The sequence below is a fragment of the Schistocerca piceifrons genome, chromosome 1, assembly GCF_021461385.2.
Source record: "Schistocerca piceifrons isolate TAMUIC-IGC-003096 chromosome 1, iqSchPice1.1, whole genome shotgun sequence".
Lineage (NCBI taxonomy): Eukaryota > Metazoa > Arthropoda > Insecta > Orthoptera > Acrididae > Schistocerca > Schistocerca piceifrons.
This window is the reverse complement of record NC_060138.1, coordinates 680,205,468-680,231,324: the sequence shown is the minus strand read 5'-3', so window position 1 is coordinate 680,231,324 and position 25,857 is coordinate 680,205,468. Positions and strand designations below refer to the sequence as shown.

Genomic DNA, 25,857 nt, shown 5'->3' with positions numbered 1-25,857 from the left:
TGTGTATTGCCGCTAGCATACTTTACATACGACCAGAATATCTTTGGATTTTCTGGCAGGTTTGGAGACAAAGTTTCGCTGTGGAAACTGTTATGCACCATGTGCTCTTCATGGCATCCGGAAGGACCCGTTACACGTCTGGAATGACTCCACCCGGTATGCACGCGGAGTGCACACTGATTTTCTTCCGCTCTCGGCAGCCATGTCCCTAAGAGGCCCCATTATGCGCCTAACATTGGGACACCCAGCTACCAACAATCCCACCCTCTGTGACTGCCTGGATCCTGCAGTCTGAGAGGTTTCCTCTGAAATAGGACAAGCGACTGCATGTGGCTGAGGGACATTGTCAGCTGCAAATAGTCCCTGAAATGTGTTTGTCAGATTAGTCGGGGAGGCTTTACATTCAGCCCCCTGGGTAGTCTTTCGCAGTCTGCCTAGCCCTGACGCTATCTCCCACCCGACTACGGGCGGATGGTCTACCTCAATGTGACTACTGGTGCGGAACGAACGGTGGACTCATGGGTCGTGCTAGACGTTCGTTGGATCACCACGGCTGGTCCACAACGGTGATGTCCATCCACTTCAGCCTCAAGCTGTGTAGCCGAAGCCAACACGCCCTGGAGCTGTGAGCAAAGTGTCACCAACTCAGCCCGCATCCGATACGGCAATCACAGTCCCTATCCATACCAAAGGTGGTGAAAAACTACACGAAAAAGACAAACAAACGCCTATCGACGAAATTCTACTGTAAACACTGACGAAAATCCAAGAACTGTGTACTATAAAGTAGAGTAAGCCACAGGGATTTAAAAACTGATCAAAGAACAAAGGTGAGACTAGATAATTCGCTCCTGGTTAGGAACTCGTAAAATGTCACAAAATCGGTTACACTTCGACACAAACGAAAACGTGAGAACTGTGTCTATTAAAATTTAAATTAACAAGCATAAATTCAAAAACTAAACTACCAAAGCGCACGGATGACATTATATAATTCGCTCCTTGTTACAAACTCGTAAAATGTCACAAAATCGGATTACTTTCCTGTTGATGCTCTGTCTTGCCCGGGGTCTGCTGTCTGATTAAGGACCGTTGCTCTGGCTATGCTTGTTAGGCTAAGGGTGACAAATGAATGAAAATGTCTACCCAGGAGAGTGAAATCCCTTCGCACGGATGACATTATATAATTCGCTCCGTATTACAAATTTTGTAAAATGTCACAAAATCGGATTACTTTCCTGTTGATGCACTGTCTTGCCTGGGGTCTGCTGTCTGATTAAGGACCGTTGCTCTGGCTGTGCTTGTTAGGCTAAGGGTGACAAATGAATGAAAATGTCTACCCAGGAGAGTGAAAACCCTTCGCACAGATGACATTATATAATTCGCTCCGTGTTACAAATTCGTAAAATGTCACAAAATCGGATTACTTTCCTGTTGATGCTCTGTCTTGCCCGGGGTCTGCCGTCTGATTAAGGACCGTTGCTCTGGCTATGATTGTTAGGCTAAGGGTGACAAATGAATGAAAATGTCTACCCAGGAGAGTGAAAACCCTTCGCACGGATGACATTATATAATTCGCTCCGTGTTACAAATTCGTAAAATGTCACAAAATCGGATCACTTTCCTGTTGATGCTCTGTCTTGCCCGGGGTCTGCTGTCTGATTAAGGACCGTTGCTCTGGCTATGCTTGTTAGGCTAAGGGTGACAAATGAATGAAAATGTCTACAGAGTAAAAACCCTTCGCGTAAAATCAATATTACAGCTGGGAGACATTCTGACGTTGCTTGTGTATCAATTTATGGGATCCTCTATGTTTTGTTGTCCGCTAGAAATAGAAAAAGCGATGAATACCTCGAATGTTGACACTTCTCATTACATGTTTTAAAATGAGACAATCTGCTTAAATGAGGACTGTGATCGGGGGCCAAATATCGGTGCATCATTTCGGCTCAGAAAATGAAGAAATATAATATGTACAATGTACTCACATTGCCCGACAATGAACATGTAAGAAACTGTAAAATGCAATAACGTGTCTACTTTTCTGTCGCTTAGATAACACTTGTTTTTGTGCACTACACAGGGAGAAGTGACGCTTACGGCAACTCTATTCATCAAATTTGGAGCCTATCTGTGCCTAAACCTTCTGAACGACAGTCAGGTTTACGGCCAATCGTTTCTAAATTTACCAGAATCCACCCTATTACCAACAATATATTCAGAATAACAAGTTATTTGCTTCATATAATAATCTCGGTTACCGACATTAAGACTGCAGTCGGAGAGTTGGTAGAAGAGTGGTAGTGAACAGTTCGTTCCACTAAAACTGAAATTGCAGGAAAGAGGCGTGAAAAAGGACGACACAGGGCAGGCTGCTCAGTCTACGAACTTTCTGTTAGAATACAGCGATTCGCTCACTACCTTTGCTCATCCACCCGTTTTGGTAATAGCTCGGTTTGGTCGTTATTTTTGGCGGCTTACCGCAACGTTTCATGTGTATTAATAGCCTTGCTCCGAAGACAGCCTTTCGAGGTGCAACGTTTTTATTAGGCCAGTCACTCCTATAACTGCCTTGCTTGTGCAGTAGTAATAACGGGCTCACGCTGTTTAAGAAAAAGTATTCATTTTCTGCCGTTAGCAGACAGCAGAATACGAGCTGACTGTGTGGAAAGTGACTGCTGTTATTTCACAGATGAGCTTTTCTGGTAATCTAACTGCAATGTAACACGAACCGAATTCCGTAATCTTCCAAATACCAAGAACGTTAAATATCTCTTAAACATGAAAGAGACTTGATTTCTTTTTCCACAGAATTTCTTCTTCGCATTTTGTTCACTAGTTTATATTCAGACGGAATCAAAATCGAAGCTACGTAGGCAGTACGTTTTAACAGATAACAGATTCAGTGAATTGCAACGTTCCAATCACTGACCTAGCCGTTTCTTCCATTTTTACACAGAAAAGACAGGCTTTTGACTATAATCAAACAACATGTTTATGTTACTAATTGTCTCATTAATCATTGGGTACACATCTGGCACCAACTATAGGCAAAGTGATACAGTCTGATCGTTATAGCTTCATGATATCAAGCCTCCCTGCTGGCCTCGACTTATGTATTAGATGATGGGTGATTTCGTGAGAATTTCATGCATGTTACCTTTCAAATTGCATTGATACCATCTTGCCGTTCATGTTTTTAGAAATAAATTACGGTCACAGAACAGGCATAACTTTTTTAAATATAAATTTTCGAATTGCATGTTCGCTCTGCAGCTGTATACTTGTTATTTTAAAGAATGTGCTATTGTTGCAAGTCGAGCCCTTAATCTTTGCCGCAGGTCCCAACGCCGAGAGTAGAACTGCTGTAACTTGAAGCAGAATGTTTTACCTGCTTATCAGCATTCACGTGTTCGGCTTGCGCTTAAAAATGTGATTTCTTCGTAAATACTAAGCATCAGTTCTTACTACGGAGACCACCTTTAAACTATAAGTTCTTTTTGAATTCTAGCTCTTCCTTGGTAATGTAAGTTTACCCGAAGTCCTGGAAAACAAAGGTTCTAACAATTTCAGGGTGTGAAACCCCAGTTCATGACATGAACAGGTTTGTCACTCATAACACCTGGATATGTGAAAACATACTTTGTGAACATCGGCATTGTTTTATTGCAAGCTGTATCGAGTTTATAGTTAAACAGCTCATTTCAAGATAAGAGCTTTTGGAATGGGGAGAGCCTTCAACAATCACTTTAGACTCTACATTGTGTAAATTTTTCACTGTTTACTTGTTCTACGGAATCTTCTCACGATGGGTTAGTGTATAAAATGAATCACATTCTGTAAGGATCAAGAAACAGAAGCTACCCGATTAGTTTGTGAACAGAGCAAGGGAAAATTATATGCGTGCCTAATCTCTGTTATTCTCATCATACCTATTCAAGATATACGACAGCCTCTTCAGAATAGCGACAAAGTGTTCCTTCGGTACCTGTTCCGTAAATGTATACAGCAGTATTTCACGAGGTCTACAGCATCTTTCTATCAACGATTAACACTTAAAGTTCCCCGAGCATTTGTCTTTTGCTTTGGTATGGGCTTTACCGACCAATATTACAGTCCAAGAAATGCGTCTCTGAATTCTTTCGATCTCTTCTGTCGGTCTACTTAATTAGGACTTCAATCGCTGGAGGACAGAACTTCTCGCATTAACTTCTTGTCTTTGATTTTCTTTATTGACGCGCTGCTAATTCACACAAATCCAAAGAATTCTGTCTTCTGTCTGCCTTCCCTACAATTGATTTTACGTGTTCGTCTCATTTCAGATTGCTTCTTATTTGTAGTCCTAAGTTTTTAAGTGAAGTGATTGGCTCCAGAAATTTACGACTAGTCTTGTAATCTTCTCCTAATGGGTTCTGCCAGTTTCTTATGGAAACTGTCTTCCATTTGTCCACCATTAAATATGGCTATTATGCGATTCATGAAGCAGAAAATCTGTGCAGAACCTTCCCGAATTTCTCACCGTCATGTTGTTATGTGAAAACGTTAAATGCTTAGTGACTGGTCTGGATTTTTATTTTATTTATTTTTTTAAGTGTAAGGTGCGACTCTGACATTCTTTGGGCGAATATGATGCTTGAAGAAACTGCGTGTGGTCGTATTTCGGTTACAAGTGAACTGCCTTGTTCAATATTGGACGGCCATTAGAAATCTAGAAACAGATGCATTTATTTGCAAGGTATAATGTGTGTGAATGAAGTGATCTGTATTTCGCGTAAGTGCTTTTTTTGTGAAGTCGATGGTGATTCTTTGAGAGAAGCTTCTTTTCTAACAGAAACGCTGTAATAGCTTAAGACAGTCTCTAGAATCCTGCAAGAGACGGACATTTGTGATCACTTGTGTGTAATCCTACACATCCATTGTTTTACCCTTTTTGTAAATAGGAATGACTTGGACACTTCCCCAAATTTTAGTAGACGAAAATGAGTAAATAAGCTGAGGACATTAAATAGCGCTCAAAACTAGTCATCTCTTACGACTTTAGAGAAGCTCGTAAAAAGAAAAAAAAACCTATCCACAATACGCAAACTTTATGATCTCATAGCTGCAGATGACCGTGACGTCCCGAGGTTTATCTAACTGCTCAGAGAGCTGGTGGCTGCACCTGCGAAGATGTAACACCGATGTTCGGGTTATGTCTTTCTCCAGTCCCACTAGGTACATTATGGCCGGCCGAAGTGGCCGAGCGGTTCTAGGCACTTCAGTCTGGAACCGCGCGACCGCTACGGTCGCAGGTTCGAATCCTGCCTCGGGCATGGATGTGTGTGATGTCCTTAGGTTAGTTAGGTTTAAGTGGTTCTAAGTTCAAGGGGACTGATGACCTCACGTGTTAAGTCCTATAGTGCTCAGAGCCATTTGAACCAACTAGGTACATTATTCATGACGGTTGCGTACTTTATGACTGCAATTTTGAGCAACAAGATAGGGAACTTCCATTAATATCTGTATCCAGATTTTAAGGCCATTATGCACTGGAAGGTCAAAAGATTGCTGCCAGGTGATATGTCTAAAATGTCATGAAACTAGTCGTGATTAACAAGTCATTGTGACGCAGCTGTTGCGGTTTTCATCATTTGAAATGAGAAAAGAACATCGACGGACATTAACAGAAAGGAATGTGCGGAAATTTCTGATATAACATGCAGGCACATGAAATAAATTACAGGAAACTTATTAGGAAAGGCGTCAACGCCTAAGTAGGATTCCACTACCATATGGAGCGGAAAGAGTAACTTCATTAGGAAGAGGAAAGCTTTATGGTGGACGAGTGTAGGAGGGATAAGAATCATTGTGATGAACACAAAGGATCAAGTGGAAGAAAAATCTACTGTGTGAATATCACACATTTCTAATGAAAAGGCAGATACTTTAGAGACTGTAAAGTATATAAAAGGTTACATACACTGATCTACAAAACTTAAGGACGAGACAGATAAAGTAACCATTGGCAGCTGCTGAGTAAGAGCACAAGAGCAGGTGAACACCCTAACTTTTACATTTCTTCGAATGCTGTTAAATTGAACATAGATGCTGCAGTCTGAAAGATACAGTACTTAAATCTACCGCGCCACTGCTCTTCTAGACTCCGTGAAACTTGGCAACAGGGTCTTGAGCACACCTTCAATTGTGCACATTTTAAGGAGATTTTGTGCATCGCTTGACATAATTGCCTTAGGGGCCAAATACATACGGATTTGATAAACAACGTGCACGGATCACGCTGTGCACAAATAGCCCTTGCTGCTCAACTATAAGTTTACGTCAGCACCACCAGGTGATAGCACACTGCGGCAGATTTTTTATCCCCTTTCGCTCGCCATAAAATGGTTCAAATGGCTCTGATCACTATGGGACTTAACATCGGAGGTCATCAGTCCCCTAAAACTTAGAACTACTTAAACCTATCTAACCTAAAGACATCACATACATCCATGCCCGAGGCAGGATTCGAACCTGCGACCGTAACGGTTGCGCGGTTCCGGACTGAAGCGCCTAGAAACGCTCGGCCACAGTGGCCGGCCGTTAGGCATAAATCTTGCTAGATGATAGTACACCCTTCATATATGCTAATTCACTCACTATATAGTAACATTAGAGAGGATTTCAGTGAGTTTCTGAATGTGTTATAGTATATCAACTTATGACTTTTGTCATACAGTAATCCATTTGAGGCCCTGAGAATCATAAGAGCCTAAAGCACATCACTGTCGACTGTGAGACTGTAGCATTTACTCATGCTTCTGAAATATGTTGATCTTATGGTGCGTAAGGTTTTTATGTGCTGTAGGCCCACATTTTATATATGGAAATTCACGAAAACTATATCATTGGTTTATCTGAAATTCAGTTAAATTTGGGATCGACAGCCGTGTGATTTAGGTCCTTTGTGACCTCTGTGACTCATTTGTATTCTACTCAAGTGACCATGTTGGCAGACACTACTACTTGAGTTTTATCATTTTCACAATCAGCAGTTTCTGTTTGGAATTTGTTGTTTATTGTGCGGTAATCTGCCCTCGTGTGCAAAGTAAACATGAATGATGTTGAATCTATTTTAAATGCTAACAGAAAAGTAAAGCTGTGAGGACAGGTCATGAGTGGTGCTTCGGTGAAAGGCAAAGGTCCCGAGTTCGAGTCTCGTTTCGGCACACATCTTCAATCTGCCGGATCAGCGCATATCCGCTGCAGATTGAATATCTCATTCTGGGAACAGAAAAATAAATTACCAGGAAAAGTTTTGCCCCAAAGGAATTAGGGCCTTCGAGAACACATCCTTTGATTGAGTGACGAAATCAAATAAGCGTGAGTACAAGCGAACATTTTTTAAGGAAGTGCACAGCTATCACAAGTTGTTCTATGGGTGCAGCGCAAGAATATCTAATTTTCAGTCCGGAAGTAAATTCGTGAACTGATTTATGTTAGGGATCTTGTGCATGTGTCTGAAAAAATGGAAAAGCACGAAAACTGTCATTTATACAAAAATGTTTAACAGGAAGCTGCGAAATCTTATATATGATTTCGTTATCGCACTAAACTGTACTTATTTATGTACAAACCAACAAAAATCCACAAGAACAATTCTTTCTTTCGTCGAATAAGTTATGCATCTTATTATTATTATTGTGGTGTCACCGCCAGACACCACACTTGCTAGGTGGTAGCCTTTAAATCGGCCGCGGTCCGTTAGTATACGTCGGACCCGCGTGTCGCCACTGTCAGTGATTGCAGACCGAGCGCCGCCACACGGCAGGTCTAGAGAGACGTCCTAGCACTCGCCCCAGTTGTACAGCAGAGTTTGTCAGTGGTGGATCACTGACAATTACGCTCTCATTTGCCGAGACGATAGTTAGCATAGCCTTCAGCTACGTCATTTGCTACGACCTAGCGAGGCGCCATTACCAGTTAATATTGAAATTATAAAACATGTACCATCAAGAGCGATGTTCTCCAATTATGGATTAAAGTTAAGTATTACATCGACTACGTACTTCATTTGCTACTATTAATTCCTTTACCTTGTTCCAGACCTCACGCCAAACTGCGTGAGCTTAAGCGCGTGCCTTTCGGCTTCCTCTCATAGTGACTTGGCTGTCTTGCCAAGTCACAACAATTATTATGTTTATTATTGTAACTGTTGTTGCCGGCCGGAGTGGCCTAGCGGTTCTAGGCGCTACAGTCTGAAACCGCGCGACCGCTACGGTCGCAGGTTTGAATCCTGCCTCGGGCATGGGTGTGTGTGATGTCCTTAGGTTATTTAGGTTTAAGTGGTTCTAAGTTCTAGGGGACTGATGACCTCAGATGTTAAGTCTCGTAGAGCTCAGAGCCATTTGAACTATTATAACTGTTGTTGGTATTATTGGCAGTGCCTGTAGTTGTATAAACTTGTTGATAAGCATAAGTGTTATACAGCAAATGCTATTAACTTCACGTTCTCAAATTTATCTGAATCTAAAAATTTGTGAACACCTAAAACGTACATTCAAGAGCCACCACTAAAAGTAATATAACATTTTGAGCACTCGGTTAAAATGAATGAAACTGTGGGTCTCCCAGTCGTGGACAGAAAGTTAGACGTCACATGGTATGAGGTCGGCGCTACTATTACGTCAACTGGAGCTGGCCCTGCAACACGACGGACTTGTAGAGACAGAAGAAGGCAGTGTTCGTTAATCAGCGAACGGTTAGGGTCCACTGTAGTGGCGTTCTTCGTTAACATGTTCCGTAGACAAAATTTGGACGGCTGCACACGTGGAAGAATCAACTGGAAAGAAAACGAAATGTGGCGAGTCTAGCTCAGGCGTGTCAATGCATCAATATACAGTGGTGTCCGGATACTTTTGATCAGACATGAAAGTACGTCTGTAATGAAAATTAAATGCATATGGGCGGGACTTGAAGCCATGCGAATAGATGACAAGCTGAGGAAGATGTTTACTGGTTTCAGGCCATAATAAAAGATCGAGAGAACAGGTTAATGGAAGTTTGCAGATGATATTATAAACATCCAGAGCAACACCGATGTGTAGCTGGAGACTCTAATAAACTGGAAAAACTAAAGAAGGCCACTATACACAGAATACATCGATTGATAACAACGATGATGACATACCATATAAATCTTCATGAAACCTTCTCTGTGGTCTGTCCTGTGTAACAGTATTTTCTCTACGTTTATTACTGTGAGAGCTTTCAAGCAGTTAACATTACAAGATACGTTTTTACTAAAATTCACAACATTTAAACTTGGTGTAAATTCAGTATTTTTTTAATTAATATGATTTTTATGCAGGAATGGGAAAACTAGTATTTATAAGGAATAGTGAAGATAATAACGACACCTTAAAATTTCTGTGACAACTTGACAACTTCCAGTCCAACTTCTGTGATACTAAACGTACCACACATTACCCAAAAATGAAGAAATACTTAATCATAACCAGTAATGGAAGTGCTACGTTATGCAATTACGGAAACAATGGCAAATTTAAGCAAACAATGAACTTCTAATTCACTCACCTTTACGTTCAACACAGTCATCTTCGCACAATGTTCTCGTCCCTGATTTTTTAAAGTATCCGTTCTCACATGTTTCATGATACCATCTTTTACATTGTGAGCACTGAATTCATTCCTTCTTGCTCTCGTAGAAGTAGCCCCCAGAGTCAACTCAGTACAGCTCCTTATTACAGGACTTCAAACGTGTTTCGGTTGGGGTTCTCTTGCCAAGATTTGGGCCAAAGATGAATGAGATCGTGCGATCTTCTCGCATGAGAGCAGATTCAGTGTGAGTCGTGATTCTGGACGTATCCTCATGTGGCAATAGGTGGGAACACTTAATGCGTGCAGGTATATTATCGAACACGGTCGTTTTGGTGCTGCAGGTGTTACGGTGTGAGGAGGTATAATGTTGCATGGAAGTACTGACTTCCAAATTTTTGAACACGGCACGCTCACCTGTCAACGTGATTGTGACACTGTACTCCTGTGAGGAGACGTATTGAGGCACGTCCACACCCAGCAGTTGTGATCCGCGCTGGTGAAGGAATGGAACCCCCTACGATAAGAACTCCTTACTAACCTCGTGCCCACCATGGGAGCCCTTTGCAGAGCACTTACTGCCGTCCGTCGTTATCACACTCCATATTAAGAAGCAGAATGGAAGTGCCATTTCTGGTCGTCTCATTTCATTTTTTTCTCAGTTCCCTTCTATACTATACTCCAAAACTTCTTTCAATGTATGGGCCAAGTTGCATCTAGATATGTTACCTGACACTGACACATCATACGAAAGATAATCTCGTCCTTAAGTTTGCAGACCAATATAAGTATTTGTTCTCCACCCAAAATTCTTGAAAAAGAAGTGGACTGGACAGCTTTCCAAAAGATAGTTATCACTATCTTCGAAGAAACATACTTACTATTCACTTTGCATTTCAGGTTTCTGAATTATCCACTACAATAAGGAGGTAGCTTACTAAACCATCTTTTAACACTTGAATATTGCTCGTCAACGTGGGATTTATACCAGACGGGACTGACAGAGGAAATACAGAAGATCCAAAGAAGGACAGAGCGTTTTGTTACAGATACGTCTAATAAACGCGAAAGCGTCACACCGATGCTCAGTCAACTCCTGTGGCATACGCTGCAAGAGAGGCATAGCTATTACGAAACCACTTACAGGCACTGCTATATTTGTAACACGGTTACTGGCTTGGAGCAGTTAAGGCCTGAAGATGACGTAGTGTAACGTCGAAACTGGTTGCCTAGAAATACAGTTATACAACGGCGATTGGTAGTCTATTGTTTTTACTGTATATGAAAATTCCTTGGGACAATTACGTTAACAGTGTAAAATTCATAATCGGGGGTCCTACAGTAGCAATAAAATGTTCCACCGCTTCAGTGCCGCTAACTGACCAACTGAAAAAAATAATCCAAGAAGTAAATTATTGTCTTACGTTCAAGGAGCGATTTAAAAACTGCACACCGCGAATTGACTGCCAAAACAATAACGTACTTTCACATCAGTTCACTCTGTAAAATAAACAGTTGGTCACTGAATTAACAACGTTATAGATTCTTCCGTTAATATACAGGTATTGCGTCTCGTAGAACCAATGTATTTAATAAAATTGTACATGATCGAGCAGCAGTCATAGGATGAAATCCTCTTGAAGATGTAAGAAACGCCTATCAGTTACAACAATGAAGGTTTCTTTAAACCGTTTGACCATAGTGTCAATGCTTATGTAAACTTTAACTATTCTTTCTGAATAAGACGTTTTCATAAACACTGAAATCATGTCAAGGGGCTTATGTAAACCTTCTGTTTTGCAACTGAGTTGCTGTTTATTATTTCTTCCATAAAATTGATTTATTTAATGGACCCAATCACCTGCACCAGGCACGTCAGTATAACAAAGGACTGACCATTGTAAAACGAAATCTTAGTTATTATTTTTTTTATAAAAATCTGCTGGTAGGATGTGTAGCGCAGATTCTCCTGTGCCTCCAACATATACACAATAATTTCCTAGGAACTTTGTCGAACATGATCGTTTTCAAAAAATGGTTCAAATGGCTCTGAGCACTATGGGACTCAACTGCTGTGGTCATAAGTCCCCTAGAACTTAGAACTACTTAAACCTAACTAACCTAAGGACAGCACACAACACCCAGCCATCACGAGGCAGAGAAAATCCCTGACCCCGCCGGGAATCGAACCCGGGAACCCGGGTGTGGGAAATGATCGTTTTGGTGGTCCAGGTGTTAATGGTGTGAGGAAGCACAAGGTTGCACATGCGCACCGACGTCCAAATCTTTGAACGTGGTACACTCACTGGTCACTGTGCTCCTTCCCCGAGTGCGGATATTCAGATTTCTATTCGGCACTGACTTGAATTATTTTGGATGACGGCGCGTGATGGCATCCTACTGCGCTACTGGAGGAGTTCTTGCAATGACTGGACAGTCAGCGAAAGCACCGCACTGCCGGTTTCTCCACTTTAAATCCCCTCGAGTGCGTATTGGTACGTTGGGGAGATGTATTACGGCATCTCGAGAAGCACCAACGACTATCCGGCTCTTGTCAACCGCAGGAATAGCACGTCCTGCCAACCTCGTGGTCAGCATGGGAGCGCGTTGCAGAACGTTGTTCGCCGTCTGTGGTGGTCAAAAACCCTTTTAAGAACCATGTCACACATTTTGTAATGTCCAGGAGAGCATCATTATTCGTGGTGACATTAGTGTAATTGTTGTCTTTGTGCTGATTCGAAAACCGTTACTGTGGCGATGCATTCGAATTCCTGTGGCCAGTGCGGCTGTGGCACCTCTTAAGCGAAGTTGCCGGCTGTCGGGGAAAACAGTGGAGTTCTTCAGATTCCAGGTTGCAACCTGAAATGATCATTGACGGGGCCTACCGTCCGGAGTAGACCTATCTGCGCCATGGACGTGCTTGTTTACTAGCTGCCTATCGTCAACTACGATGGCCGCCATCGAATGATCCAGTGTGTTAGGCCGCATGATTGGGGTTGTGAATCCAGGTATACCACGCCGGAAGAGCCGAGGGTCTGGGTGGCCTTTGTTATTATCCAGAAAGGCTCTGTTCGTGATTCAGAAAACTGCTGATGTTGTTGGCCTATGGTAATTTGATAATCGCAAGAGCTTATGATCTCGTTGCCTCAGTTCTTGTTGATTTGCTGTATTTAATCGAAGCGCAGTTATACGACAGTTCATGAGCCATATTACATAGCTTTCATTAAATGTGTTGACACATGTTTATTGTTGTTTTGTCTATGTATAAATTTGTTTGATAAAATTTTAATGCAATACATGTCACGGCAGTATCTTCCGTGCATGGATAATGGTGGATAATAAATTAAGTTTCATAAAAATTGTTTTTCTCTAATATTATTGTAGGTTGCGTTCTTGTATTTGCTGTGGAGATACATCCATTTAATTAGTTAAATTACATGTGGTCTTATTCTGTGATATCCTTGTCATTGGATTTTAGTTTCTGTTGTGAATATTCTTATGTTTTTCATGGGAGTCTGTGATATAATGAAACTGAAATGCAATTTGAGAGAAATGTATCACACCTACCACGGCATAGCCTCACCGCTCACTTAATTTGTCGCACTGTGGTAGCAAAGAACGTTGTTACGTTGTGGTGGGATGTGTCTGACTTTTTTAAAATCTTTATTTTCTTTAACTGGGAGAAAATTGTCCTCATTTCGCTGATTGCTATATCTTATCTTGTGTTCTCTTTAGCAGATATTAGTTGTTACCGTTCTGTTTCTCTATGGCCGCCAGGGATGTGCCCGCGGTCGTTGACTTGAAGGTAGAAGAGTTCATTTGCATGTTAAAGATTCGCGGCGCTAACATGTCGGGCAGTAAGCCCATGTTAGCGCACCGCCTACGGGCTGTTCTCCGTCCCGTGGTCCTGCCGGGCGTGCAGGAAGCAGAGGTCAGTGACACCACCACCAGAATTACGCTACCATTAAACGATTTAAATAAGACTCTCTTTTTCCGAATTAACGAACCATCTCGCTAGCAGGTTAACAGAATTAGAGCCCACTTGTTCACTATGTTAATAGGATCAGGGTTTGTGTAGCATCAGATCCTCCAACTCCATGTGTAAATTATTAAGAGAACAGCTGGGTACGAACCCAGGATATGTTACCTCGGGGGGAAATAGCGCAAAGTGAATCATGTACACGCTTAACAGACCGCAGAGCAAATTCCTCCTAGGTCCCCTGCTGTAGGTGGGCATATCTGTTTGTCAAGTTACCAAAGCAGTGATGGTGATGTGTTGTCTGTGAATTCAACTGAGGAGGTCCAGGGGAATAGCATTTTTTTAATTTGAGTATCGAGGGGACTTATTTCGGTTATGTCAGTGTTGAGTCCAATGGTCGGTAGCCGTTGGGGAGGCATTCGCTGAGGTAATGCCGCGGAAACTGCCTTTTATTGAATTCCGGAAGCTAATTTGGAGGAAGGAGAACCACCTGCATGAATATCTAGAGCTGATACGGAAATCCAGTCCTAAGCAAAGAAGATACAACAGAAAGGCGGGAGGAGTATATAGAGGATCCATACAAGGGCTAGGTACTTAAGGGCAATATAATGAAACGGAAGAGGACGTAGATGAAGATGAAATGGGAAATATGATACTACGTGAAGAATTCGACGGACCTCTGAAAGACCTAAGGCGAAACATGGCCCCGGGAGTAGACAACTTTCCATTAGAACTATTGATAGCCTTCGGAGAGTCCGCCATGACAAAACTCTTCCACTTGGTGAGCAATATCTTTGAGACATGCGAATTACCCCCAGACTTCAAGAAGAACATAATATTTCCAATTCCTAAGAAAGCAGGTGCTAACACGTGTGACAATTACCGAACTATCAGTTTAATAAGTCACGATTTCAAAATACTAACTCGAATACTTTACAGAAGAGTGGAGAAAGTGATAGAGGCCGACCTCGGGGAAGATCAGTTTGGATTCCGGAGATATGTAAGAACACTTAAGGCAATACTGACCGTACGACTTCTCATAGGAGATAGGTTAGTAAAAGACAAATTTACGTTTATAGTATTTGTAGATTTAGAGAAAGCTTTTGACAAATTTGACTCGAATACTCTTTTTCAAATTTTAAAGGTGGCAGGAATGAGATATAGGGAGCGAAAGGCTATTTACAATTTGCACCGAAACCAGGTGGCAATTATAAGAGTCGAATGTCATGAAAGTGATGCTGTGAAACTGGGTTGTAGCCTGTCACCTACATTATTAAATCTGTATATTGAGCAAGCAGTAAAGGCAATAAAGGAAAAGTTTGGAACAGGAATTAACGTCCAGGGAAAAGAAATAAAAACTTCAAGGTTCGCCATTGACATTTTAATTCTGTCAGAGACAGCAAAGGACATGGAAGAGCAGCTGAACGGAATGACAGTATCTTGAACGGAGGAAATAAGATGAACTTCAAAAAAAGCTAACCAAGGATAATGGAATGTAGTCGAATTAAATCAGGGGATGCTAAGGGAATTAGATTAGGAACTTAGGCACTTAAAGTAGTAAATGAGTTTTGTTATTTGCGAAGCAAAATTACTGATGATGGTCGAAGTAGGGATGATATAAAATGTACACTGGCAATGGGAAGAAAAGCATTTCTGAAGAAGAGAAACGTGTTAAAATCGAGTATCGAGTTAAATGTTAGGAAGTCCTTTCTGAAAGTATTTGTATGTAGTATAGCCATGTATGAAACTGAAATACAGACGATAAACAGTTTAGACAAGAAGAGAATAGAATATTTGGAAATTTAGGGCTACAGAAGAATGCGGAAGATTAGATGGATAGATCACGTAACTAATGAGGAGGTACTGAATAAAATTGAAGAGAAATTTATGGTACATCCCTACTAGAAGAAGGGATCGATTGATAGGAGACATTATGACGGATCAAGGGATCTCCGATTTTGAAGCGTGGGGATAAAAATCGTAAAGGAAGACCAAGAGATGAATACAGGAAGCACATTCAGAAGGCTGAACAACGGTGCGGATTTGGGGAACTATTAAAGTTAATGTCCGAATTTTACATGAATATTCCCAGTTAAGGTAGCACGTAATTTGTAGTGTCGGCAATTACAGCTCCTGACTTCATCCATAACGTTGTATTAGTTCCTCAGTGGAGTCGAAGAATGTTTCATTTTGAGTTTGCACTTCAGAAAAAAATTGCGTTTTGTAAGCATGTGGTGAATGTAAGAACAGTGTCAAACCCAGTTCCAGTTCAGTGGATACTGATTCTCCGATTTATGACACTGGGATTTACCAGATGAACGAAGGAAACTGATTGTCAATTTAGGTAAATAATTTAGAGATGTGCTTACTGATTATGAGGAGTTAAAGGAGCACAACACTGAATTAAAGGGCAATATTCCCGTAAGGCATCTTCCATATACATTTTCACCACATAGGAAGAGGGAGTTAATGGTGACTATAGCTAAAAGAAGTTAAATGATGGAGTTATTAGGCCATCTAAATCCCTGTTCTCCTCTCTTGTATTTGTGTTGCCTAAGCCACAGGGAGAGGTGAGACCGGTTGTTGACTATTGGCCCATGAACAAGAAAGAAGTTCTTCAATCAATATCTCTTCCTGATTTGCACTCGTGCTTCTCACGGTCGGCTACAGTGAAAACATTTTGCCCCCTACCAGCAATAACGTTACATTATGAAACACAGAGGCGAGATGATAATGCTTCTATTGCAGATTGGGAGATACTGTGATGAAAATACTTGGGTACGATCCTTCAAGGTTATTGGGGTAACATATGTTCCTCAAACAGAATCAAAAATGGAGGGAAGATGAGTGTTAAGTACTGTTAACATGGAAGTCATTAGAGATGTAGTACAACCACAGATTAAGGAAAGCTGGGTAAGAAATCGGCCATGCCCTTTCAAAGGTACTATCGCCGCACATGCTTTAAGTGTTTTCGGGAAAATAAAAAGAAAACGTAAGTCAGACTTGTTGGATACAGGTTTTAAAAGACGTCCTTTCGCTTGCAGGTCCAGTGGGCTAACTACTATCAAACAAAACCAAGTTAGGTGGAACAGGAGCCTACTGTGTGTTGTTGATTGCAGTTGAGAACTGAATCTTCTAAAAATACGACGACCAATTGATTCTCAGATCTTATATTTGTTTTCGGTATTTACATTTACTTTTTTCTTTTCAAACACAGAACAAATGGCAATGTATAGAAATTCCCGTAACTTAAAGTAACTTGTGACACACAAGAATTTTTGTACGTAATATTAGGGAAGAAGCCCAAATTGAATAGGTACAACATTTAAATAAAGACAGATAATTTTATTTTTATACAAATATTGCAGTGATAAATTGCAGAGGAATTCGTAAATATGTACATTTTATTTGTACATGAGAGCCGTTTTCACAATACATTCGGTGGTCACATTTACAAGGTGTCAGCTTGCGAGGGCACTAGTAGTGTACCTTTGCGTGTGGCGTGGCGAGGGAGGCATGCGCCGTCTTCAGAGGTGCTCCGTAGACTCCAGCAGCGGCAGCTGGAGATAGCAGAGAGCGTGCAGCTCCAGGAAGTATGCCTCCTGAAAAAAGTTGTAGCAGGCACTGAGGAAGATGTCTAATCAAATGGGAACGTACTATTTTTGATGTCTGTCTACACTGGAGAACACCATAGCTCAATTAAAATGCTGTTAGGAGTATGCTTAAGTTCTGGATTAATTTTGTTTGACCTCATCCATCGAGCATCAAAAACTGTTAATGGAGATCAAACGTTTGAATATTTCTAAATAAATTACAAACTGCTAAGAGTTTTAAATGTTATAATGAAATCATTGTAAATAACTTCACAGTAAATGCTGCGGCTGCCTATTGTATGTAATCGTTCTACATAGTTTTAAGAGCAGTCAGTTTGTATCCAACTTCTATTACTGACCCCTTTAAACTGTACGGAAGTAGTATTACTCAAGCTACACATTCTTAATTGTTGTCAGGAGGTAGAGTCACCCGCAGAATCAGGCCAGCAGCTCGAGAAGGAAAACATAGCAAATCGCACATTCAGCTTGAATTTAGTTTGTCAGGTCCCCAACATTTATGAATGAAAATAGGCTTCCCGTTTGACAACTCATCTATTTTCAGTTGTCTTCCATCCACGAAATGCATTAGAGGTGCTCTTAATTCCAAGGAGAAGACGTGCAACATCAGATTAGTAATACTGACGTCGTACACTTAACTCCTTTGATTCTAAGTGCATACACTACTGGCCATTAAAATTACTACACCAAGAAGAAATGCAGATGATAAACCGGTATTCATTGGACAAATATATTATGCTAGAACTGACATGTGATTACATTTTCACGCAGTTTGGGTGCATATATCCTGAGAAATCAGTACCCGAAACAACCACCTCTGGCCGTAATAACGGCCTTGATACACCTGGGCATTGAGTCAAACAGAGCTTGGATGACGTGTACAGGTACAGCTGCCCATGGAGCTTCAACACGATACCACAGTTCATGAAGAGTAGTGACTGGCGTGTTGTGACAAGCCAGTTGCTCGGCCACCATTGACCAGACGTTTTCAATTGGTGAGAGATCTGGAGAATGTGCTGGCCAGGGCAGCAGTCGAACATTTTCTGATCCAGAAAGGCCCGTACAGGACCTGCAACATGCGGTCGTGCATTATCCTGCTGAAATGTAGGGTTTCGCAGGGATCGAATGAAGGGTAGAGCCACGGGTCGTAACACATCTGAAATGTAACATCCACTGTTCAAAGTGCCGTCAATGCGAACAAGAGGTGACCCAGACGTGTAACCAATGTCACCCCATACCATCACGCCAGGTGATACGCCAGTATGGCGTTGACGAATTCACACTTCCAATGTAGGTTCACCGCGATGTCGCCAAACACGTATGCGACCATCATGATGCTATAAACAGAACCTGGATTCATCCGAAAAAATGACGTTTTGCCATTCGTGCACCCACGTTCGTCGTTGAGCACACCATCGCAGGCGATCCTGTCTGTGATACAGCGTCAAGGGTAACCTCAGCCGTGGTCTCTGAGCTGAGTGTCCGAGCTGCTGCAAACGTCGTCGAACTATTTGTGGAGATGGTAGTTCTCTTGCAAACGTCAGGGATCGAGAAGTGGCTGCACGATCTGTTACAACCATGCGTATAAGATACCTGTCATCTCGACTGCTAGTGATATGAGGCCGTTGAGATCCAGCACGGCGTTCTGTATTACCCTCCTGAACCCAGCAATTCCATATTCTGCTAACAGTCATCGGATCTCGACCAACCCGAGCAGCAATGTCGCGATACGATAAACTGGAATCGCGATAGGCTACAATCCGACCTATATCAAAGTCGGAAACGTGATGGTACGCATTTCTCCTCCTTACACGAGACGTCAACACAACGTTTCACCAGGCAACGCTGGTCAACTGCTGTTTGGGTATGAGAAATCGGTTGGAAACTTTCCTCATGTCAGCACGTTATAGGTGTCGCCACCGGCGCCAATCTTGTGTGAATGCTCTGAAAAGCTAATCACAGCATCTTCTTCTTGTCGGTTTAATTTCGCGTCTGTAGCAAACCACCTTCGTGGTGTAGCAATTTTAATGGCCAGTGGTGTATATAGCCTTCCGCTATCTATGGATGTGTTATCATTACATTCAAATGGTTCAATAAATTGAGATAGTCTTTGTAGACTTCTGTGTCCTTAGTAAACACAATAAATGTTACAGAAAAAATTGGATTTGTAATCACTAATGGGTCAAATACTGTTTCAAACCTGGAAGGATGTTTCGAGCAGCAGCAGGAGCGACTGAAGCCCCCAGAGGGGCAGGCCCAGTTGGGACACCATCCTTGGAGACGACAGCATTAAAACCTTCACCAGGTGCAGCCGTGTACTGGACAGTGCGCACACTGCCATCTGGCTCGACCAGGCTGTAGCTGCCCTCCACCACGTCGCCGCTGCGGCTCTCCTGCTGCTGCTTGGCGTCGCCGGTCAGGGCGTCGCTGACGCTGTAGCTGAAGCTGTACTGCGGGTTGGGGTCATAGTACGGGTCAGCCAGCTCGGCGGGCAGCCCACCGGCCAGGCGGCCCAGACCACCGGCGTAACGTGCAGCGCCGAGACCTGCGTAGCCAGGGGCGGCGCCGGCGTAGCCGGGAGCAAGACGAGAGTAGGCACCACCAATACCAACACCAGGGTAGGCACGTCCTAGAGCACCAGTGTAGCCAGGTGCGACACCAGAGTAACCAGCGGCGATGCGAGAGTAGGCGCCACCAACACCAGGATAGGCATCTCCTAGTGCGCCAGTGTAGCCAGGAGCATAGCCACTGATGCCGGCACCAGACAGTCTGGCCCTAGCGGCTGCGGCAGCGGCGGCGGCTGCGGCAACGGAAGCAGCGGCACCTCCGGCCAAGCCTCCTAGGAAAGGAATGAATTCATAGTGGCGTCTTCTGTATTCTCTCACACAGTTCCTATAGAAGGTACTAGCAAATAGTTGCTTGCAGTAGTCTTTATACGGTATGTAAAAGCTATGTCCATCTTCAGTTTAAGACATTACACAAGTTACCAGTATCGGCGATAACGAGGCTCTACGGAGCACAGATAATAAGTCTAATAGATGCAATACTCTAATTTGATTTAAAGAACAATTGTAAGTTGCCATCCATCTAAAAGTTCACTGAAACGTAATTATTACTACATTTTGGGGAAGTATTTCATGATCTGCTTCTATACTATATTGTGTTGTCACCACAAGAATAATTAGAATAAGAGGAAAGTAAAGAATTATGAGAAGGAAAACCATTTTTCGAAACCTCTTGTCACTGGCAAGGACTAGTTAGAGGAACACTTTTACAAGAATTGCTACAAACAGCATGCAGCAAAATTTGTACTGTGGGTCAGAAACTATAAATAAAATTGTAGAAAAATATTCGCAGCAGTGGATAAAGTGTGTATGTGTTAAAGTAATACACTGAAAATTCTAAAATAGACGAGTTACTGTTTATTATGGGTAAAACCACTCAAGTAAATTGGGAAGGCAACTATGACGACAACTAATTATGAAATATTGTAGTAAATTTTCACGGATTTTTGTGTAGCAGTAAAGATATGGAATCTGAAAGGAAAACCGATGTCTTTTGCGTTAGAAGGACCCCAAGAACAAAGATATCTTAGCCAATGGTGCTTGTAAATCAGACGTCGTCCCTCCTTTGAGAGACTGCTGTACAAACTACCTGTGAGTCCGAGTCCGGCGTTGTAAGGAAGGCCGCCTCGCAGGGCGGGAGCCGCCGAGTAGGAGACGGCGGGAGAGCCCAGGTAGCCCGCACTGGCCGCGCCCAGCAGCGCGCATGCACACAACAGTACCTGCAACACCACAGACAGAGCACCGTGTACCGTCTGTAAACACAAATGCCACTATGCCGAATTGTACAGTACGTGTTATCAACGAACTGCAGAACATATGTTCGACCTAGATTTTCTTTTTTCGGGATAAAAGAACATACTTGTTATTCTTAGTGTGAAAAGGGCAGTATTGACATGTAGACATTTATCGTGACTTTGGTACTCATTCAAGTGAACAACGACCTTCATTTCCTACGATTTATGCCTGCATCACTGCTGAAGTTTGTTTCTACAGACAGCACGTTGTTAGAAGCAACACTATTACAAGTAGTTTGTGACTGCTACGGCTGACTCGCCCAGAACATTATGAAGTGAACATAATTATGAGCACAGACAGAATAATCTACTTCTAGACGTTATTTGCACACCCGATTTGACTGAAATGTGCGTATAATCACATGCACACCTTTTCACATATATCATTTGACACACCAGCAAAGCTCTTTCATTATGTTTCCAGAATTTTCATATTCAACTTTTACTCTAGAAAATTAATGTTGTACAAATCGGAAATACAATTAATGACACCTGCATGGCTACCGAATCTCACGCTCTCAGAATATCATAAACATAAAAAAATTTAGAGTGCTGTTTGGAAAAACTGCCTGATAATGACGTAGATAGAAAAACGTTACTGGAGCTTGAAATTTAGCAAATATCCCTGATGTGAACTGAAAGGGGAATTGGAAGAGCTTGTTATGTTTAAAAGTTGGATATGTGTCGGCTCCAGGATTGCCGAAAAGATCTTCCAGACATTACCTGAAGTACTATAAGCAAAATAACCGGAAACAATTGCGATGCAGGTGGCATATTGTGGTTAACACCAATATGAAGAACCAATACAACAATTTTTACGTTTATAACTTCCCATTGCCATCTGCCAATCCCTTTTCTGATTAAGACAACGGAGGATATCATCACAATTGTTCAATCTTTTACCGGTTTGACTCAGTAAGAAATGGTATACGTTTCATCAATATACTTTACCGCAGCTTTCAATGCAGCAGTCTTGTTCTAGAGATATAAAAGGACGTAAAATCTAGTGTAATCAGTCATCAAAATTTCACATACACATCACCAAAAACCTTCAAGTTGTGGGAGAATGAGGATTTTTTTTCCTTGAATGCCAGTACTGTACTGAGAATAACTTAGCAGGGTACAACATGTACGTCAGCTTGTACTAGCTAGGTAGGGTTACATTCGTTCTTCAGTCACAGCTTGTTTCACGTGTTTAATAAGGGAGAGGACTATGGCTTTTGAACTGAAGCTCTAGCATTGACATTCGACTCGAGTGGGTATAGAGACAGAGAGAGAAAGAGAGACAGAGAGAGACAGTGAGGAAGAGAGGGACAGACATAACAAGGGAGAAATTGAAACAGAGAGTCTGCAGCAAGTTTTTATGTGCCCAGATCTGTGACGGTAAATATATGTTCTTGTGTTGTGGGACGTCTGAAACTTTTGTGTTGTGGAGAAAGAAGGTTGCGGCGAAGATAGGATGAGGTGAACGAAGTACATAAGATGTGATAGTACACAAAAATGCCAAAAATTGACAGATAAAATATTAAATGAATCATTACTGGAGATAATTAGCGAGGATGTATAATTGAGAAAGAAATTTCATAAATTATAGGATCACAGTGTTTTAACACAGTGAACGCCATGCTTGAATATTTTGTTATGAATTAAAGTTTGGTGCGAAAAGGAGGTTAAAAATTAAGTGAACAAACACAATAATGTATAATTTGTGACCTGAAACTACAATGCGTGAGCAAACTGTGGAAGATGACTTCGTATATGTAAAAATATTTACTGAGGAATATACTTCATATGCCAAACAAAAAACTGCAGAAGAAAGGAAGAGACGGCTAATCGGTTCTAACGAGACCAAAACTGAGGAATTAAAAAAAGAAAAGAATGACTCGACGCCTTCTATCCACAGTCATGAAACGAGATGAAAGAAAGAGAAAAAATCAGTGGGCACCATAATATGCAACACTTTCCATCGGTATGTCGATGAGGAAGCCAAGTATGTTATGCTGCTTTGCATGTTTTTACAATACAACTTTCAGTTCACATTAATGAAGGACTATGACGGTAGCATTCAATGTAAGAAAGATTCTTACGAAGTGTTCTGTTGCATCTGGCGCACAACGACAACATCCATCTACTCACAGCTGAGATGATGATATTTGGTTTGTGGAGCGCTCAACTGCGCCCTTACAAATTCCCAAATTTTGCTCAGTCCAATCTCGCCACTTTCATGAATGATGATTAAATGATGAGGACAACACAAACACTCAGTCATCTCGAGGCAGGTAAAAATCCCTGACCCCACCGGGAATCGAACCCGGGACTTCTTAAGTAATAGAACCCAGTACGTTGTCCTCGATGGTGAGTGTTCAGCGGAGGTGAGGGTATCATCTGGAGTGCCCAGGGAAGTGTGGTAGGTCACTGTTGTTTTCTATCTACATAAATGATCTTTTGGTTAGGGTGGATAGCAATGTGCGGCTGTTTGCTGATGATGCTGTGGTGTACGGGAAGGTGTCGTCATTGAGTGACTGTAGGAGGATACAAGATGACTTGGACAGGATTTGTGATTGGTGTAAAGAATGGCAGTTAACTCTAAATATGGATAAATGTAAATTAATGCAGATCAATAGGAAAAAGAATCCTGTAATCTTTGAATACTCCATTAGTAGTGTAGCGCTTCACACAGTCACGTCGATTAAATATTTGGGCGTAACATTGCACAGCGATATGAAGTGGGACAAGCATGTAATGGCAGTTGTGGGGAAGGCGGATAGTCGTCTTCGGTTCATTGCTAGAATTTTGGGAAGATGTGGTTCATCTGTAAAGGATACCGCTTATAAAACACTAATACGACCTATTCTTGAGTACTGCTCGAGCGTTTGGGATCCGTAACAGGTCGGATTGAGGGAGGACATAGAAGTAATTCAGAGGCGGTTTGCTAGATTTGTTACTGGTAGGTTTGATCATCACGCGAGTGTTACGGAAATGCTTCAGGAACTCGGGTGGGAGTCTCTAGAGGAAAGGAGGCGTTCTTTTAGTGAATCGCTACTGAGGAAATTTAAAGAACCAGCATTTGAGGTTGACTGCAGTACAATTTTACTGCCGCCAACTTACATTTCGCGGAAAGACCACAAAGTTAAGATAAGAGAGATTAGGGCTCGTACAGAGGCATATAGGCAGTCATTTTTCCCTCGTTCTGTTTGGGAGTGGAAGAAGGAGAGAAGATGCTAGTTGTGGTACGAGGTGCCCTCCGCCACGCACCGTATGGTGGATTGCGGAGTATGTATGTAGATGTAGATGGTCGGGAAGCGAGAACGCGACCACACGAGCTGCGGACTCACAGCAAAGAGGACAACGATACCATTTCACGTTTATCTGAGTCATAGCAAATTATAGTCCTCCCTCCGCATGAATAAAAAAGAAATAAAAAAGAAGTTAACAGTTTCAGGTTTTGCTTAAAGATGCTTGCATTTATCGGCATATGGTATCTTCGATGGGAAGCCTTAAGTTTCATTTCCATATATTCTAAATTGTTCAGTTGTTCTCTTATTTATACAGCTGATATACCAAATTTCAAACAAGGTTAACTAAAAATGAAAACAATAACACACTTTGTTAGACATTCAAGATATGTGAAACTAGATATTTGGATTTGAAACCAGATGTCTCTTCCGCAAGCAATACCCTTCGAGTGGTCATCTGTCCATTCTTTAGAATCACCTTTGCTTGTCTTTCTCTTAGTCTCCCAGCTATACTCATTGTCACACAGGTCAGCTGCACGCGATCCGGGAATTTGAAACAAAAGATGACGTTGAAAGGTAAAAGCTGCAAAAAGGAAGAACCCTGCCAGCGCTAAGTTTAACGTGAGCTACAAACGATGGTGCCACTTGGGATGTTCTCGTTACCAAGCTATAGGCAGAGCTAAGAGAAGTGATAGGTGACATAAGCATGGTAAGACCTGTTGAGATCTAATCCCAAATCTATGAATAGATAATATATGGAAACAATCGAGCCAGCACAACATGCAACTTACTATTAATTCATTCATATGTCAACGTATATTTCACGTTTTCAAGTGAATTTTCTTTTGGGAGAAATCATGCGTAATGTTACTAATATTTATTTGCTATCTGGAAACGTTTTACTCTTTTCCTATCTGGTGGCAGTTTCATTTCCATATACAGCCACAGTTTCTTACATTGCAGTGCTGCAGAACTTATGGTGAGAACTGGATCCCCATCTGACCATCCAGACTTATGCTTCCTGCGATTTCGTTAAATCACTTAGGGTGAAAAGCCATGATGAGTTTCATTCGCAACCCTTTCCTATAGCTCTCAGATACCATCTTTTGGTCAACAGACTGCTGTAGATGCCTACTACCACGTCCTTCGCATCGCGCTGCTGCCTCACCTGATGAGCCATGTCGACTTGTGGAGACGACTGGTGGACGACTGGCTCCAGCACCGGCTGGAAGCCTCTTTATAGTGAGAGAGCAAGGCAGAGCCCCCACCTGCCCCCGCTCGATGTGGCTGAGTGGCAGACTAGCCGGTGGTGACGCAACACCCGCCCAGAGGGATCTGGTTCGCAGCATCTGCCACGCCTCGCGACCTCACACACACGCCGCCCATCGGCTGATCTCGTTCTTCTGCCTCAGCGTTTCGAAAGGAGGGTGACCTTGACATTTTACTCTGTGTCTGAGAGTAAGATGGGTAGCGTCTAACATCACTGTCACGTCAGGGCTAATGGGACACGGGAAACGGTGAGTGGCGAAACCCGAAATTGTTCCTGCTGCAGTGCGTATATAGAGCTACATTTCCAAA

At 42.1% G+C, this 25,857-nt stretch overlaps 1 protein-coding gene across 1 annotated transcript; it reads right to left on the bottom strand.

Annotated features, from left to right (window-relative positions):
- Positions 1-16,897: 16,897 nt before the first annotated feature.
- On the bottom strand, positions 16,898-25,484 carry LOC124786899 (cuticle protein 21-like). The gene is made up of 4 exons (XM_047254298.1): positions 25,448-25,484; positions 20,839-20,968; positions 19,385-20,023; positions 16,898-17,175 (listed from the first exon to the last, which is right to left on the bottom strand). Exons 1-4 carry the CDS (start codon positions 25,457-25,459, stop codon positions 17,051-17,053), a joined length of 906 nt encoding a protein of 301 aa, XP_047110254.1. The 5' UTR covers positions 25,460-25,484; the 3' UTR covers positions 16,898-17,050.
- Positions 25,485-25,857: the final 373 nt, after the last annotated feature.

Coding starts and splice junctions, on each gene's coding strand:
- LOC124786899 (XM_047254298.1), bottom strand. Junction 20,024..20,838: donor CGCCGGACTCGGACTCACAG/GTAGTTTGTACA, acceptor TTCCTTTCCTAG/GAGGCTTGGCCGGAGGTGCC. Junction 17,176..19,384: donor TGCTCGAAACATCCTTCCAG/GTTTGAAACAGT, acceptor AACTTTTTTCAG/GAGGCATACTTCCTGGAGCT.